We start from the raw sequence: 19261 nt of genomic DNA, 5'->3' as shown, positions 1-19261 counted from the left end.
CTGTAACTTTTAACATCCTGTTGACTGGGAGCACATACAGAGAGGGAGGTTATTACTGGGTAAAAAAACTAAAGCCTTAGTTGGTCTTATGGCTTGTAGGCTGGCAGAGAGGAGTTCATTATAGCTGCATTATACGTGTACATGATGACATCAGACTAAACCCTCACTAAAAAGATGAATTAATCTTGTAAACACTCCACAGGCAGACTCTCTATTTTTAATAGGAACAGCTGTAAGGAAATATCATGAGGAAGTTGCATGGCTGTAGAAGGCAAAATAGTTTCCTTGCATAAGCGTTGGAAGAGTTTGGGTAACCACCCAAAGAAGGAGACGAGTTCGGATTAAAGGAAGTTTCAGAAAAGAACGGCAAGAGATGAGAAAACACAAGCATTAAGAAAAGGTGTTTTGTCACCAGATGTGGGATGAAGAGTCAGAGAGGTATAATAAAAATGGAGATCAGTGCATATCTGCAGCGGGGTGTATTTTTGTCTCTGCGCCAACACTTAGTTTGGAATATCAATGGAAACCAGGCAGCTTGAAATAAACAGAAGGGTCAAGGCAGGGGGAGGAAAAACAAGCCGGCGGACGGCTGATAAAAGAGAAGCTGAAATGGGTCGATGAAGGAGCCTGATAGTAAAGATGCTGCAGAGCAGCAATACAAAACTGTGACACATGGGAGGACTGACAAATACAGAGGTGAACAAACAGAATCAGAAAACGTTTCAGACAGATGCAAAGAGCTATCTGAACAGCCATGAGATAAATTAAGAGGTGCGACGGTAAACATCAGGAGGGAAAGACCTGCAGCAGTGACCAGAATTGTTATGAGAAGGAAAAAGGTGCGTCTGGTGTCAACACACAAACATGGAAGAGTGTCTCTATCTGAAGAGCCCCTACATGTTGTAAGAAACTGTGTACAGATCAGCTAAAGACAGGAGATATGTTTATTATTTCCTCCAGTCTGACTTCATGCATCGCTTTCCTGTTGCCTGCCAGCTTTTCTTTATCTCTGTGATTGTCAGTCCTCCTCTCCTACTCCTCTGTTGGATGTCAAAGAGCGGCTGCTAGAAGCCTGTCTGGAATAATCACATTGATACTTCACCGACACATTCAGACCATGATTTATGTACAGGTGCATCAATCACAGTACATTTCATTTTCTACCACACCTTTTTCCTTAAACACAACTTTCCTCTTTAACAACCTTTTGTGACTTACCGTCCTCGTTGAGGATTTATTTAGACAGAAATGTCCATGTACGGTACAGTATATGCACTCATTACTAGGGTTATGGTTATCCTTGTACACCTTTTTAATCCCCTTTTTCCTTCCATTAAACTTTCCAAGAAAATGCTTTAATACAGCCAGTGTTGTGGGACCCATTTGTGCTGTCCAGTCGCCTGATTGTTGGGTCACTGTCAACACACTGCAAAAACGGAACTAGAAATAAGTAAAATGTTCTTAAAATGAGTTTATTTGTCCTTGATTTGAGAAGGTGTTACGGCCTGGTGGACGTAACAGAAGGTAAATAAGATGGAATGAGATTTTTGCACTTAAAATGGGAACAATTCATCTCCATCTAATTTCAAGTGCAGGATATCTAATTATCTTATTTTAGGGGTCAAAATACTCATTCCATTGGCAGATAATCTTATTTACCAGCTCAAATCAAGAACAAATACACTAACTTTAAGAACAGTTGACTTCTTTTTAGATCTGTTTTTGCAGTGCAGTCGAAACAACGTAACATTTCTGAATGGAAAAATCCTTTCCTGTATTGGTCTTCTTAAATTAACTACATTTGAGCTTTTCATTAGCTTAATAGCCATAATCAACTAAATTAATAAACACTTGAAATAAATCAGTCGGCAGTCAATCTGTATAATATGAGCTTCAGTTGTTTAAGTGAAATACTGAAAGAAACCTTTAAACGATGTTCTCTTTCGTGGAGATGCAGCTGTAAGGACGGGACTCTGGTGCAGCTGAAGCTCTGAAATCATACAGCACGCGTGATCCTAAACACCTAAAAAGCAGAGCGGTTAAGATGTGACAAGTAAACACAGAGCTTTTCCCGACCAAGGTGAACGTTTTGGGGAATAGTTTGCACCCCATCGCTAATAGACCAGCGGCAGACACGAGCGCCTCCAAATGAAACTGGCGGCCCTAACGCCCACGGCAGCACTTGACATGTTTTCCTGCTGCGAGGGCAAATCTGCCTGTCTGGTTTGATCTCTTTTGAACGTCCTGAAATCGTGCAGCATTTCTGATGACTAACCACGGCGACGCTGTGGCCCCGCTGCAGAAATGCTAATAACACAGTGTAGCCTTCTGCTGCCTGCATACAGATCAACGCTGTGGAAAAGGGAGCATAAACCACGCTGTCGCACAATAAATCACTTTATTTCTGCGGAGGTGGCACACTGATGGAAGTCCTCGAGTAAGGGCCAAATGTGTTTTTAGGTATTCTACAGACCCGAAGTATAGTAAAAATATGTTTCCACACTATTGGGTATTCTCCTTTTTCTAACAGTTAATCTGCGTTTCTGCCAAAAGGATTATTTAAACTAAAAATCCTATTCAAAACCTAGATAACACAAGCTTTTCATCTCTTTTTTTGGGGAAAAGTGAAACTGGCTCAGAGGCTGCCCTTTCTCCTTTTTTCTATAAATATGTCTATCATCAATATATAATGTTACTGTAATATAATTTCACTTATAGTGGACATGGCTAACTTTTAGTATGCTTCCCTTCCACTATTTCCACACCAAGACACATCAGTGTTTGTGCTTCATGGAAGTGCCTCTAAATGATGCGTTCACTGACGGGGAGAAATGGCAGCTTTTTTTGGTTACTGACCATCCAATCATCCGTCAGGGCCAGTTAAAGCTCTGTACATCCCATGTTGGACTATTTTGCTCTTTGCTCTTAACTCTTCAAGAGAACCGTAACACTGTGAAAACCCTCCAATGGGTGGCTTCTAAAAAATGTACAACTGCTACATTGATCCACGGTTTAGTCATTTTTCCAGAACTTACTGAAAACAGTTTAAAACTAAGCCTAATATAAGAGTTGTAAATATTGAATTTTGTTCCCCAAAAAAAAGTCAAAAACAAAGCAACTGGACTTGTTTTCCGTAGTTGAAGATGTTTCGCTTCCTCTCCAGGAAGCTTTCTCAATTCAAAAAGTCTGTAGTAATGTGGAGTACCAAGCTTTATACTACTGCCTAACAAAGGCCTTGTAATGGCTTAGATAACATGCAAATACAACCGAAACAGGTCCACCCCTTAGTAATGGGCGGTCGTTAAAGCCATTAAGCCAGCAGATTGGACCGAAACTGGTCCACTCCTATGTAACGAGGAGTCGTTAGGGTCGTTATTGGCTTGTCTTAAAGGAACAATGTTTTGATCACCCGAATGAGGATGAGAACTGAGGTGATGATTGGCTTCGTCTTCATTGATTTCGTCTTCAACTACGGAAAACAAGTCCAGTTGCTTTGTTTTTTACTTATTTTTTGGAATGACCATGACCTGGATTACTGAGAATCTTCAGCAGCATATTGAATTTTAATAACTGTGCCATATTATGGAGTAGTTAAGTATAGAATACAGTAAAAAAGGTGCTAGATCTTCAGCTTCATCACTGGGATACGTGTGTCCAGTAAGAACGGCACCCAGGGGAAACATCGTTCTTGTCTGATTGTCTTTTATTGCTTCGGGTGGATGCAGCAGTCCCGTAACTTGTCTCCTTTCCTGCTCAGGTGGAGCTGGAGAGAGGAAAGACCCTCCACATCAAGGCTCTGGCGCTGGGCGACCTGAACAAGGCCGGGCAGAGAGAGGTGTTCTTTGAGCTGAACGGACAGCTGAGGTCGGTGCTGGTCAAAGACACCGTGGCCATGAAGGTACGGAGGGGGCCATGATGTACAGCCGGGGTAGATCAGCGGGTTTATGGGAGGCACTGGTGGAGGGATAAACGAGGGACGTCTGATAGATGAGCTGCTTCAGAGATGAATAGACGTCTGTGGGTAAACTATTAATAGAAGGGCGGTGGGTGGAGGAGGGGACCTTTTATTCTGACACCAGACCGTCTAAAACGACTGACACGGTGAGTCACTAATTTTTATTCATGGGAACAAAACGCATGTGGAGCGTGGTTTGAGGCTCAGCGGGAATGTTTGACTGTTCAGCTGAATGAGCAGTTGTCTGGTTGAGAGGATAAATGGAGGCAGATGTGTATGGATGACTGACGGCATTGATGAATCACGCTTTTAATCCCCCTTTTTCCAGGAAATGAAGTTCCATCCCAAGGCTCAGAAGTCCATCAAGGGTCAGGTGGGAGCGCCGATGCCCGGAAAAGTCCTGGAGGTCAAAGTTAAAGTCGGATCCAAGGTCAGTTTCTAAGCGCTCAGGCCAGGATTTTTGTTACCTTGGTTTGAGTTATTCTTCAATCCTCAAGTCGTCACTCACATGGTAGGTTTTGAACCTGTGCAGTGCAGAGATTGATGTCAACTCAGAGCTGCCGAGACTTAAAACCGCAGTTTGTGCCGTCAGGATCTCTGCCCCGCCGCTCCTGACACGGTGATCCATTTCAATACATCTGACATTTGCACAGTGTCAGCAGAGCTGCACCAATATTTATCTTTTGTTTCCTCACCTCAAAACGTGTCGTATGCAGCTAAAAACAACCAGCCTAGCCTGACAAAAGGAAGGAGCGGTTTAGAAGAATAGTATGAAGTGTAAACTCTTCCATTGCTGCTTTCCTTTTGATTCATTTGGACATCCTCAACACTAAAGATGTACAAATCAATTTCCCAACCATCAGAATCAGTTTCTCTCTACAGAGGTTCTGCCCAGCAAACACCAAAAGGTTTAATTATTGAATGAATCAAAGTAAGAACATCTTTTTCATTCTATAATTGCATCGACCAATCGTTTCATTTAATGCACCTTTTTGCATGTTTTAATAGAGGCTAGGGACATCTTTTCTGATGCTTTAGTGTTGATAAAATTGTAATTCCTCCATTTATCGTTAGATTCGAAACTTCTAGGTCTACCAAAGAACTTGCAAAGCATTTATTTCCCATTTGTGTTATAGTCCTTAGAATAAAACATCATGAATTGTTAAAAACTGGGCTTGGCAGGTTAGATGTTGAAGAAAACAAAGTGAAAACCAGGGTAAGCCTCGACAGGTGATGATTCATTTCTAAATACCTTGATTTGCTAAGGTGGTGTGGTTGTATTCCTAAATCTGAGCTTTGCTCTGTTGCAATATTCATGCAGTAAGGCGCTACCTCAAACACAATCATACTTCACCTTGTCCACTAATGATGGGTTTCCTTTTCCTCTGGAAAGGTCAGTCATGCAGGTTCAACTCAGAAAGTGAAACTAGTGTAGATTCACTGCTCAGGGATATATTTTAGGCATTTAATTTAGTTTTTTGGCTCCACGAGGCAGGAGAAGCATAACAGGTCATCCACATATATTAATGGAAAGTCGAGTGGAAGGAAAAGGTGTGATAAAGGTTTCCAAGCTACAGAGATAACTGCGTCCTTGAAAATCATATTAGAGAGTCTGGTGGAGATTCAAAAGCCGCCACACACAGATCGAGGACGTCAGGTGTATCTTAGCTGGATTAAGGAGAAAAAGGACTACAGCAATCTAAGCCCTCCTTTTCAGATAAAAAGTAAACGGTGCATTTAATTAGAAAATCGAGGTCACAGAGGTCTTGAAGAAGAGGAGATGCCCTGGATGTTACTTGGGGAGTCCCGTCATCTGTGGACAAGCTTTATGTAGAAGCTAATGTCACTTCCCTGCAGGGCTGCCCACACCGCAGCAAGTTTACTGACCGTGGTATCACCGCTGTCTATCGGCCAGGAAACTATCATGACCTAAACCTGACGGAGAAACTGGATCTTCTCCAGCAGGAAGACGAGGCACCACAGACTGATCGCCTTTTCCTACCACACTAAAAGCTTTTTACTGCTGTTCAACCATCTGTCTGCTTGGATAACAGCGCTCTGTGAACAGGTGGCTTTTTAAGCAGTCACCTTTTTGGCCTACCTGGAAGGTCTTAACATGGCGCCGATGTTTCTGCATTGAAATTAGGGCTGAACGATTTTGGAAAATAATCTAATTGCAATTTTTTTTTCTTAATATTGCGATCTAAAGCGATTGTTTTTTTTTTTTTGTTTTTTTTTATATATATACAAACAACAAATCAATTTGTTCCTCGCCGTGTGGATTAGTTGCTAAAAGACTCACAGCATCTAAACTCTGTGCAGTAATGATTGTGTTCTGCCTACGATATATTTCAATCAAAATTGCAATTTTGACTTTTCTCCGCATTAACCACAAAAATGGCCTCTAAATAAAGATGTTTGTAAACAAGGACTATTTTAAACATGAACTTTTAATGTTTCTATTGATCAGAATATTATTCAAGAGAACAGCTTTTAATTTAATTGGACATCAATCCTTGTTGAACATAAAGTGCAACCAACAAGTCTGTATTAAACTGATTGATCAGTACTTAATGTTTTGTATGATTATATAAACTCTAAAACAAGTAATAAAATTAGATTATCTCACTGCTGCAACTCTCTTCCCTTCCATGTGGAGGCAAACCCACTTTAAACATTTTACCGACACCTAATGGACGTGTCTAATTCCCTAATTGTTACATAGCCAAAAATTGCTGAGCTCTGCGATTTGGAAATTGCGTTTTTTTTAAATCAAGATTATATTGAAAATGCAATTAATTGTTCAGCCCTAGTTGAAATCTAGTTTTCTGCCGTGCAATTTCCCGAGAAACTGAGCCGTAACTGTCAAATTTAATAGAACTGATGACTTTTCAGTCATTTTGTGATTCACTGGTCTTGATCGTCAACCCGTCCTTATATCTGCTGCAGGTGGAGAAGGGTCAGCCGCTCTGCGTCCTGTCGGCCATGAAGATGGAGACGGTGGTCAACTCGCCCATAAGCGGGACGGTCAAGGCGGTCCACGTGGAGCCGGAAACCTCTCTGGAGGGAGATGACCTGATACTGGAGATCGAGGAGTAGAGGGAGGAAGGGGTGGAGGCAGAGAGAGGGAGGGAGGGAGAGGGCAGCGGGACGTAGACGATGAGATGGTAGAAAAAAACTGATGGAGGTGGAGCAAGGCGCTGGGTTTGTACATATTAGGCTTAGCCATCAGTACAAGTAATGAAGCTCTATGCATATCATGGCACCTGATGGATGTAGAGGCGGTCGTGAAATTTAACAGTTCAACGTCTTTACTAATCTTCTGTCACATTGTGGAAACTAAGCTGAATGAATATTTCATATTTAAATCATGATACATTCCTCTGCATAGTCTTAAACATGATGCGCTGCAACGAGCCAACCACGTGGAACACTAACCGGGTCGTAAAACACCTACTTGAAATAAAAAACGCCACATTTTCCAGGTCAGCGGCGTTCGTCTGATGCTGTTGCTCTTAGAGCGGCGAGATTCAACAGACTGCTGCCGTGTTTGTTTGTTTTTTTAATTAGCAGGGGTCTCTGGGGAGGTATTACCAAATATTGTGAAATCAAAACGCAATCTTTTATGCTCACCTTTAGAAGAATATGAATCCTTGGCCCTGGCCGCGCTGCATTCTGGGAATGTGTAATCACTGCAAGTGTTTAACTCTCACTTTTTTTTTCAAAGAAAATGAGTTCACAGGTGAAAAAGTGCACAGAAAATATTTAGAAAACACAAAGCACAGCAACAACAGTTATTCTCTCCCGACACAAAATGAAAAAAAACACGTTCTGTTACTGCATCAGTAATTACTTTTAGTTTCGTCCCAAATACAGTTCATTTAAAATTCCCAAATGGGCCGTTTCAGAACCGCTTAAGCTCCACCTGTCGTATTGTTTTAGGTTTCCAGAGAACAAAGTTTTTGCCCTTTTCTCTTCATGGCCAGAACGTGGTGAACGCTTTTTATCGGGGTTTCTTCGTTAAATGGGATTACAGCATGTCACTTTTAATGGGGTCACATTTTTTTCCCCCTTGCCTCCCCTTATGAATAAATAGTCAGTCAACTAATGTGAAATTAGCCGGGCTAAGAGGAGACTCTGGAGACTCCTGGTGGCAGCAGCGCTTGTCTTTATATTTCCGACGTGTGCGCGTGTGTGTTTGCATAAACAAGTCAAATATAAGGACGGACTCCATGAGGCCTCTGCAGCACACCCCTGAGATGAAAACCCATTCGAATGGAGATGAAATATTCATGCTCACACATGCCCCTGTTCAGAAATACTCCTGCTGGCCTCTGTGTGCTGCATGCATTAAAGGAAAAAAAACAAAACACAGTCTCTGCACAGAGGGGGTGTGGCTGTGTCCTCCGTAACGACACCGTCCAAAAACATTTAACGCAGAGATGACTGTCGCTTCGTAACGAGTCTGAATTCAGTGTTAATGCAGGTGCTGACCAAATGTTTAAACACCTAAAGCACAACTCGGAGGTAAAAGCATATTTCTGCTGTTTACAGTGAAGGTTTGACAAACTTAGACAAAATGTCTGTTTTGTTGCCTGTAGAGATGAAACGGGTAAAGATGACTGTTTCTGATGAGTTGATGTACGTTACAGTGAAGTCCTCTCCTGTCTGTCACCGCCCCATGTTTTCTCCCTCCCTCCTGTTTGCTTACCATGTTTTTGCACATGCAAGATATTATCGATTAACGCAATAATGTAAACTGTCCCGTAACTCTGTGCATCTCAGCCTGAGGCGGCTCTTTAACAGCCTTGCTCTGGTTATGTACCCATGTCTGTCAAAGAAAAAAACAACAACAATAAACCAGAGAAAAAAACTCAAATCCGGTGTGACTTTTTTTCTTTGTCCTGCTTTGAATTGAAGAGGTGATGTAACCACCTCTCTACATGCAAACAGTCACGTCAAATTTATGTAGACTGAGAAAACAATCTGAAATGCTGTCAAAGTTTTCACTTGCAGTTTCAATCTTTATAGTACTGTGAGGAAAACAAAAAGCTGGAGACTAATTTCTGTTTGCAGACTATTGCATATGCTGTTTTTCAACAAAGACGTGACTGTTTTATATTTTAAAAAACGACTTAAACAAGCAGATATTTGCTCACAAATCATCTTATACTGCAGCTCTCACACCCTTGCTGCAATGTCTTTTACACTTTTCATCCTTGCTATGAATTAAAAGTGCATAAATCTGGTTGGGTAAGTGTAAACACCCTTAAAATGTTGTCTTTTATGAGTTTCTTAGCGCCCCACATCTGGGCTTGGTAAGATCTGCCCGTCCTGGGTGTGCAAAATAATCGTCATGACGATGCATCGCGATTCTAATATTCACGATCAATGCATCAATTCTTGACGCCAAGAATTGATTATTAATTTAAAAAATGAATAAATAAAATTGCATGAATGGTTGGCGAACATCAGCGAAAAACAAGTGGAATACAGTCCAGTAGATGTCGCTGCAGATGTGTTGACGCCCGCTGCCTTGAGTCACAAGCATTTCCGGCCGCGGGATACTGCGACGAGTCGTTCATAAACAAAACATGGAGGAGACTGAGAACATTCGCCCAGCTCATCACATGTCAAGTCAGATGTTTGGATCCATTTTGGCTTTAAAAACAAAGAAGGTAAAAACAAAATTGATATGACGCACGTAATTTGCAAACACTGTTATATCGTAATGAATTACTGTGGGAATACAACAAACTTGAAAGGCACATGCTGAGGCGCTATCCAGAAAAACAAGAGCCGCCAGCACTGATTAAACAAACACTCGATTGCAAGCTAGCCCCAACATATACACGCGCAAACATTTGAATGTTTTCATTTCATTGGTTTAAAGGACCACTAAGGCCATGTAAACAGCACTGATTATCCTTATTTTGTTATTTTAAGTTTTATAAATCCTAAGCACTTTTTGTCAGTGTGTCCACTCCAGTAATAGTAATATTTCTGTCCAGTCACAGTAATGTTTATTTTCACGGCAATACCTCCAAAAGTCATTTCAATAAATACAGCTATGTATGAATTCAGTTGCTTTCAGTTACAGTATGTATCAATTGAAGACACTATCCAGATCATACACAGCCAGTCAGCTACTGGTGTACAGTGTTCAGTGAAAATATCACAATGCATTGCGATGCATTGCAATAATTCAAGTATCGTGATAGAATCGCATCGTGACTTCTTTGGCAATACCCACCACTAAGCATGATGTTGTGCTTTAAAGTGTTAATGGTGTTCTTCTAGTGCCGTTGTCTTATGCGTTTGGGAATTCTTGCTCATAACTAGAAGCTTAGTTTCAGCAGATCATACTGTCTCTTATACGAGGGTTTAGGAGACTTTAGATTAGATTCAACTTTGTCATTACACAGGTACAAGGCAACGAAATGCAGTTTAGGTCTAACCAGAAGTGCAATAGCAGCAAGTGCAGGATAAACAATGGTTCCATAAGTACAGGACATGGGTTTTTACTGAATAAATATAGAGATGTATACTATTATAAACAGAATTTTACTGATAAATTTGTCCTATGAGTATAATATATAAACTAGTATTGTGAACTAAATTTACAGCTGGATATGTACCGAATATAATATACAGGTGGATATTACTATAGAGTTTTACAGATATGTACAGTAGCATAATATACAGACGATTGTTATAACAGAGTTTACATGTACTTTGAATATATATACAGGTAGCTATTACTATAAAATGAATAATTAGTTTGGACAGAAGCTATTTAAAGTGCAGTGGAAGGTAATTGCATATTACAGTTAAAGTACGGTATTGCAAATGTATATGTAAACAATTGTGAATAAACAGTCTGCAGTGCAAATCAATATACAGTCACAATGAGTAGTGCAAGATGCATTAAACAGTTGTTACAATAGTAACAGTCAGGAGTGCAGGTGAACATTACAGTCTTTTAAATAACAGAATAACAAAATGGAGGTAGGTGTGAGGAGGGAGAGGAGAGTCAGGCCTGGGTCTATTCTTTGGGAACAAAGTCTGATTAACAACCCGACTCCTTACCTGAGACACATGGAAAATACAGGAGATTGTTTTGTTTTTTTTGTTAACTCCTTATTGCCTTTTTAAATGTGTTGAGGACTTTCTTGTAAATATTCAATTCTCCTGACTGACACCTTGGTAACCAGTCCCCAAAATATCTATTTGGGCAAACGATGCAAAAGAGTGAAAAAAGTCAGGAGAAATTAACGAGCACAGACAGACTTTATTCAACAGAGTTGATGACAGGTGTGAACTCAAGAGAACTTGTATCTACAGGTGGGGGTGAATCTAAGATTGCTTTGTTTTCACTTGAATCCTGCAGAATAAATCCCACAATTCTGTACATGTGAAGCGTTCTGCAAAGTTTTGGTGTTGTGAAAAATAAGATTGTTTCAGAAAGTTTTTCTCATCTAGAGTACTGAGACATTTATTCTGCAGGAAAATAACCTGTAAGGAGGAAAAAATGTTAAAAATGAAAGATGCAGCGATCTGGTGGCTTAATAGTGTTGCTGTTGTTGATCCACCTTTTGTTTTGAGTCCACGCCTACCATCGATTATATAAAGTCGGATGTCCTGGATGGATTTTACTGACATTTGCCCAACTGGATCCTTTAGTTAAAGCCCAGGTTGACACAGTGATTACAGAGAAGGTGAAGTCTCATTATTCAAAAGGTATCAGTCAGGGGAAGACATTAAGTCTAGCTTGGAGCAGAGAGGGATCACCGAAGGGTGGGATAGGTATTTTAAAACAAAAGTTTAATGCTATTAATACTCATTTATCTTTACAAACAGACTACCATCTCTGAGGCTCTTAAACTAAATACTAAAAGTCCATGGAAAAAATACAAAAACAGCAGTACTGTTAAAAAAAAAAATCCATATTAGAATATATTTGTAGCTCTCAACTATTTAAATGAATGACCTTCGAAGAGGCAGGTTGGACCGAAAAATTGTATGGAATAAGCTTTGATCACGCTAAAAAAAACTAGTGGTTAATATAACAAGATATCAGCAGCTGTGGACATGCACACCTTGGTTCTTATAAAAATGTACAATGTTTTAAAAAGAAAACTCCTGTTTTGTTTTTTTGTTGTTTTTTTTGGGGGGGGGGGTGTTTTGCTTTGAGTGTAGCCATTTGTGTTTGGAGTGAGATTTGTCTGTGCAGAGCGACTTAGTCTCCCTCCAGAAGAGTGAGCGTTGGTAACCCTGACTAAATATTATTCTTGCTAGACAGAAGACTCTTCTGAAGGAAACCTCCAGGCTTGAATAAAATCTTCAAGAATTCAACGTGGCTTCCACAGACAAATTCACACCACGCTGTACAATTGATCCTGCATTATATTAAAAAACTGACTTAAAAGGCAGAGGTAGAGAAAAACTGTTTTTAGTGTTTTACAAAAAAAAGTTCCCATACTTAAACCTTTGGCACAAAAACAAAGCGGATAACCTAAAGAATGCAATACCCACAGTAAAGCATGGCAGTGGAAGCATCATGCTGCGAGGTGCTTTTCTTAGAAAGGTTTCTAGCTCTCAAAGGGAGCTGGAATAGTTGATGCAGGTTTTAGTTCTGAATAGTTTCAAGCATCTGTTTTGAGTCAACACCTCTTGGTGTCTCCTGGAAGCATGAAAAGGGATTAATTTCTTAGCATCACTGCAAGTCTAACCGATATCAAACTTGGAAAAGGATTTCCAGAAGAAAGCCGAAGTACTGAACTAAATTTAAAAAGGAACACGGTGGGGTCACCTTAGGACCGTGGATGTGGCATTATGGCCGAATAAGAGCTACTTAAATCAACAAAGTGTTCATTTTAATGTGTAGCTGTTTTAGCAAATAACTTGATGTTTCTAATGTTTTCCAGCTAAATGCTACAGAAATTTGTCACATTTAAAGATATGAGGGTTTTTAACCTACAGGAGTCTGTACACCGTTTCTTTTTAGATTTACTGTAAATATTTGTCCAGGTGTTTCATTTTGAACTTCAAACTTGTAGAAATCCTGATCTTTGTGTGTATATTATTTACTTATGATTCTAAATACTTTTGATATTGGGTGAAAACCAGAGAACTAAAGATGTGAAGCATATCACGAGACAAACATTTCTATAGTACTCTCTATAGTACCCATGACTGGGCGATATGGACCAAAAATATTTATAGTTTTAGGTTGAATGCTGATATTTATCTCTAGGTTTTTCCTGTCAAAGTAATTATTAAAAGGCATTTCTGAATCAAAGCTTTATCCCAAATGTCTCTCAGGCACATTTTTGAACTAACAGCTGTAGATAAATATGAGAAATTACTGAAAAATAACCAACTGGGATACATAAAAGTATAACGTAACATAGACCATCTTGATACAAACGATATAAACTCATCTGTTTAAAACAAATATTGATATAAATAAAATCTCAATATACTGCCCCGCCCACATTAACGTTACCTATAGGGAGGGTTCCCAGGTCCATGTGGCCCGTTGTGCTGCATGTCGGGGGGGGGGGGGGGGGGGGGGGGGTTCCACACATGTTTCCTGTGTGGAACATGTGAAAAAAAGACAATCTCAGGACTTCAGGGTTTCCAAACAGTGACTGTACAACATGTTTGTGAGAGAATTAAAAATATTTCCTCCCAGAGGTTTTAAAAAGTGTCGTAAACAGTGAGAAGGGTGCAGACTCAGGTGAGGGGCAACATTTTCTGTTTTCAAATATTATCAACACAACCCAAACATGTTAAACTGAATAATGGACATAGTACCAAGTTTCTACTTTAAGGCAAGGCAAATTTATTTGTATAGCACAATTCAGTACAGAGACGATGCAAAGTGCTTCACATGATTAAAATATATGAAAATAAAAGCAAGTAGGAATAAAGTATAGAAACAAAATACAACATTAAAAACAGTTGGACTAAAAATTTGAACTAGAACAGTCGAAGGCAATCCTGAACAAGTGTTTTATTCTTGATTTAAAGGGAGTCAGGCTTTCAGCACTTTTACAGTTTTCTGGAAGTTTGTTCCAGATGAGTGGAGCATAGGTACTAAATGCTGCTTCTCCGTCTTTTTATATATATTTTAGTAAAAAAAAAACAATATATTTTTTGTAAAAAAAAAAAAACTATTTTTTTGTAAAAAAAAAAACTATATATATATTTAAACTGCTTTTTATATATATATATATATATATATATATATATATATATATATATATATATATATATATATATATATATATATATATATATATATATATAAATAAATAAATGTGGGGATATGCTTTTCCTCTTTTATCAGTCAGTTGTGGCCAGCTGCTCTGTTTACTGGGGGAATAATATTACTAGTAGGGACAGGATGTTTTTATCTATGCTATCAGGATGCCCTCTTTCTCCATCACTTTTTGCCATCTTTATAGAACCTCTAGCAGCAACAATCAGACAAACAAAAGCTGTAAAAGGTATAAAATGCATGAAAATAGAGCACAAGATTAGTCTGTACGCGGATGATGTATTACTTTATCTCCAGCATTCAAATAATTCTCTTTTACAAGTAATTAGAATACTAGAATCTTTCTCCAAAGTATCAGATTACTCGTTAAACTGGTCTAAATCTACGGTACTGTCAATTAATTGCTCTCTCGAAAACTCCCTAAATGTACAAATGCAATCAGGAAATATTAAATATTTAGGTATTACTGTGTCGAATAAATTAACAGATTTACTTAAACTTAACCATGCCCCACTTTTAAACAGGATAGAAGAGGACCTTGAAAGATGGAAATCGCTTCCAATCACACTTATGGGTAGGGTAGCTTCAATAAAAATGATGGTCCTACCTAGAATTAATTATTTATTTTCAATGGTCCCCAATAAACCATCATCATGACTGGTTTAAATCTCTAGACTCTGCCATTTCTAGATTTCTTTGGAAAGATAAACCCCCACGTATTAGCTTAAAGACAATACAGAAGACTAAAGACAGGGGAGGATTAGATCTGCCTAACTTCCATAACTATTACTTAGCAAATAGGCTACAATACATCTCTAAATGGATAAAAAATAGTCTTTTAGATGAGCCTTGGTTAGATATAGAACAGGAAATGTGTAATAATATCATGATTTCAGATCTGCCGTTTATAAGCTCAAATATAAAACGGCATACATGCTTCAAATATATCAACATTAGTTCTACTCTGACAGCATGGTGGGAGTTCCTCAAAATGACAAAGTCATCCCTTATCCCATGCAGTCGTACACCTATCTGGAATAACCCTGATATCCTACAAAATAATAAAATGATAAACTTTACATACTGGAAGAATAAAGGTATTAAATATCTGGAACATCTACTTGACGGAACCGAGTTCATCAATTTTGCTAAACTAAATATGCAATATGGCATTAGTAAAAATAAATTCTTGGAATATGAACAACTTAAATCTATAATTAAAAATAAATATAAGCATATTAATGGTGGTTTACAAGTCCCAACTAATATAATAGAGTTCTTAGATTTAACCCCCCCCCAAACTACTGTCTAAATCATACAGGACACTGACTAAAATAGATGATTCGATATCTCTTCCTATAATGAAGTGGGAAAAAGATTTATCAGGCACCTTTGAACAAAATTTCTGGGCTCAGACATGTCTAAGAACTTTCAAATTGACTAGAAACACCAACTTACAACTAATACAATACAAAATCCTTCACAGAGTACATTACACAGGACAAAGATTATTCAAGATGGGTCTGGCACAGTCTAATATCTGCCCACACTGCATAGGCAATCATCCTGATAATTATTTTCATGCGTTATGGTTATGCACACCAGTCCAGAGGTTCTGGACACAGATATGTAAGGACTTATCAAGGTGCTTGAGCTGTAAGATTACACCATCCCCATCAGTTTGCCTGCTCGGTAATTTTGAGGAAAGTCCTCTGAAAAAAGAAATAGTTTACATGGTTTTTACTGCTTTATGCATCGCAAAGAAAACTATCCTCATGAATTGGAAAAGTAAACAAAATCTCAGTATCAATCAGTATAGAGATCTTTTGTTGGATCATATTAATCTAGAGACAGCATCTGCTTCCACATCTGATTGGTCTTTTTGGGCTCCTCTGATCAACACCATCACTTAGTGGAATAGGGGGCGGTGGGTTGCTTCCTGCAGGGCGCAGTGGCTGGATGGAGGGGTTCCTGGGGCCCTGGGGGCACTTGGAGTAGGGCGACTGGTGGATCCGGCTCCGGGGTCTGTTGCCCCCATCTGGGAGGAGTTTGGGAGGCCTACGGGTGGCCTACAGCAGCCGCTTGCGGCGCTCTTTGGGAGCTGCGTGTTGACGGACGTGGGTTACTGACCTGGTAGCTGTGCTGCCGCTGGGTGGGGCCGGGGTGGGTCTGGGGGTCTGGGGTCCCTGGGGCGCGCCGCCCTCGGGCGCGGGCCCCGGCGGGGCCTCGGGGGTTCCGGTTCCGGGGGGTGTGCCGCTTTTGGTGTGGGCCGGCGCGCGCCCGGGTGTCCGCCCCTGCACGGGGCCTCTGGTGCGCTGGGGGGCCTCGGGGCCCGTTGAGCTGGTAGGGGGGCATGGTCATTAACACCTCTGGGCAGATGCTCTTCTCCTTTATTGGAAAGGCACTCTGCCAGTGGGGGGAGGGGGGAAAGGAGGGGGAGTAGGGATCTACCCAGCCTGGATGTCTACTGTCGAATGTATGGTGAGTTGTTTGAACGTTAATGTTGGGGAGGGATTAAATCCACGGGTGGGGGGGGGGGGGGGGGGGGGGGGTGGGGGGGGGTTGACGTTCTGGTGGGCTTGTGTCCGGCCCCCTGTCCTGGTCCGTGTCGTCTTCCGGTGCGGGTTTCACCTGGGGGGTGGGGTTGGGGTGGCTCGTGCGGGCCGGCTGGCCAGGGTCCCCCCCTCTTATTATTATTATTATTATTATTATTATTATTATTATTATTATTTATTTATGTATTTATTAATTTATTTATTTAGTTTAAGTAGGCTTGGTGGGTGGGCTGGGGGGGGCTTAGGTGTTGGTCCTGGTGGGTGGTTGGCTGGCGGGCCCTGCGGCCTCTCCCTGGCCCCCGGGCTACGGTGGTGCCGCTGGCGAGGCCCCCTTCTCTAGGTGGGGCTTTCGGGGAGCGGGGGTGCCTATTGGAGTCAGTAGGGGAGCTGGCTCCCTGGGTTGGCTTCCCAGTCATTTGCTCCCCATCCCCGGACTCCTCCCTCTGCCTGCTCCATCACGCCGCCACACATGTAGGTCATGAGGGAGGGGGCGTTACTGGAGGTTGCCACTTTCTGGTGACGCCCCTCTCCCCAATTTTATTTTGCATCTTAGACACTTTCACTTCAAACATTTTTCACATCACACACTCATATAGGCCATGGTAGGGGGGGATGGGGGGAAGACGTCTGGGAGGGGGCTTATGTTGTGTGGGCCTCACCTCGGACGGCTCCCTTCACCTCCTCTCCCACTTAGACATTGAGGGTTCTGGGCAGTCACACGGAAGGGGTGCGCTGGCAACAGCTACCTTCCGAAAGGGGGGTGGGCTGTGCCGTGCATCCCCTTCGGCGCTCCCAGTTTTTAAACGCACTTGAGAACAACATGCAACAACACAACATTTGAGCAGGCGTAGGGAGGGTCGGGGTCTTCTGCACACCCCCGTTCTCCGATGGAGGCAAGGAGTCTGGGGCCTGGAGGAGGTGCGGGCCACTGTGTCCGGGGTCTTGGCGGGGGGCTGCGGTGTGCAGTCAGCGGCCTACCAGGTCTGGGGCTGATGCCTCCGCTCCCCCCAGGGGACGGGGGGCAGGGATGGCAAGGGTAAGGTGGGGGGAGGGAGTGGGTTTATTAGGTATTTAGGGGGAGGGGGGGGCTCTGGCCGGGTGGCTCGTGCGGGTCGTGTTGGCCCGCCCTCTTGAGGGGGCCCGGTCCGGGGGGCGTCTGGTCGGGGGCCGGGGCCGGGGGTCGGGCACAAGCAGTCGTATAGTCGATTTGGGGTGACCCCCCCCCCCTTTGGTCAGTGTTGGATGTGAGTGTTATGTAGGAATGTGTGTACAGCGTTTTTTTTTTTTTTTTTTTTTTTTTTTTCAGTGTGTGGCGAGTGGGGCACAAGGGAGGGATGGGGTGAATGAGTTTTTTTTTTTTTTTTTTTTTTTTTTTTTTTTTCAGGTATGGGTGTGGTCCGCTCCCTCTCCCAAGAACATCTCAAGTCTCCGATAGGTGCGGAGCCCATCCCCCCACGTCCTGCCCTCCTCCACTTCGTTGGCGGGCGCCTTGGCCCCCTGGCGCATTAGTTGGCTTCGGGTTTGGGGCGGGTTCCCGGGCGTGCGCCGGCCCGCTCCTGGCGGCCTCTTCGCGGGGCCTGGCCCCCCGGGGGGCGGCCGGGGCCCTCGTCGCGGGGGCGGGGCGCCCCTGGGGCCTCTGGCCCTCAGGGCCCATTGCCGGGACCACTTCAGCGGGGCTGGCTGCCGGCGGAGCCCACGGGCTCGTCTCCGCGGCTCTTGAGGGCGTCGGCATTGCGGTGGCTGGGGGATTTCCTCGGGGTCGTCTCTGCTCCTTCCTTGGGGGGGGGGTTGCAGATATCCTGTGTCGGCCCCTCCTGGGCGACCTGCTTTGGGGGCCCCTTTGGGAGTCCGGGGTTATGGGTCCCCTGACGCCTGCCTCTGTGCTCGGGGAAGGTGGGTCTTTGGTTCTCCACAATCACTATCAAGCTATTTCTGGATAATCTTCACCTAAACTAGTGCACTTTCACATCTCCCACTGGTGCTGGGTCCCAGGTATTAAGTGTTCACTTATATACAGTAATCTTATAATTTATTTATTTATTTATTTATGTTGTGTCACTTTCTTTTTTCAAATATCACATTACACATGTCAGCTTACATAATAATATATATGATTTAGCAATGGCATCTAGGTGTTATTCGAGTGTATCTGTAGCTTTATGTCTGTTGGTTGTGCTGTTCTTTTTGTGTCTCTTTCCAGGTGATGGAGCAGACAGAGGACATTTTATCATTCTCTTCCTTTTATCTCCTCTTTCTTTCACCTCTACTCTTTTTTTTTTTTTTCTTTTCTTTCACTTTTTGTTCTTCCTTTACTCTCCCATTGTCATGTCCATATAATTTGAAATTCTCCTTGCAGGAATTATAATAAAGCTATTTACAAGCATAAATCAAGTGGAGCACTATGGCGAAAGCTGTTTGCTCCACTTGTAAAAGCAAAATCTGTCGAGCTCCATCTGGCATTGAGAT

General features: G+C 42.0%; 1 protein-coding gene across 3 annotated transcripts in view; it reads left to right on the top strand.

The window, feature by feature from the left end:
• pcxb (pyruvate carboxylase b) overlaps positions 1-8833 on the top strand; it is a 429275-nt gene extending 420442 nt beyond the window's left edge. For 2 of the 3 annotated variants that reach the window (XM_036146583.1, XM_036146584.1), the window contains exons 25-27: positions 3758-3898; positions 4284-4385; positions 6905-7054. In XM_036146583.1, coding sequence (XP_036002476.1) covers positions 3758-3898; positions 4284-4385; positions 6905-7054 — 393 coding nt within the window. Of the gene's footprint in view, positions 1-3757; positions 3899-4283; positions 4386-6904 lie in introns of all 3 variants that reach the window. The other variant, XM_036146585.1, reaches the window with a different exon arrangement.
• The last annotated feature ends 10428 nt before the right edge of the window (positions 8834-19261 follow it).

This window comes from Fundulus heteroclitus, chromosome 14, assembly GCF_011125445.2.
Source record: "Fundulus heteroclitus isolate FHET01 chromosome 14, MU-UCD_Fhet_4.1, whole genome shotgun sequence".
Lineage (NCBI taxonomy): Eukaryota > Metazoa > Chordata > Actinopteri > Cyprinodontiformes > Fundulidae > Fundulus > Fundulus heteroclitus.
The sequence above is the reverse complement of the archived record's forward strand: the minus strand, read 5'-3'. Positions and strand labels throughout refer to the sequence as shown.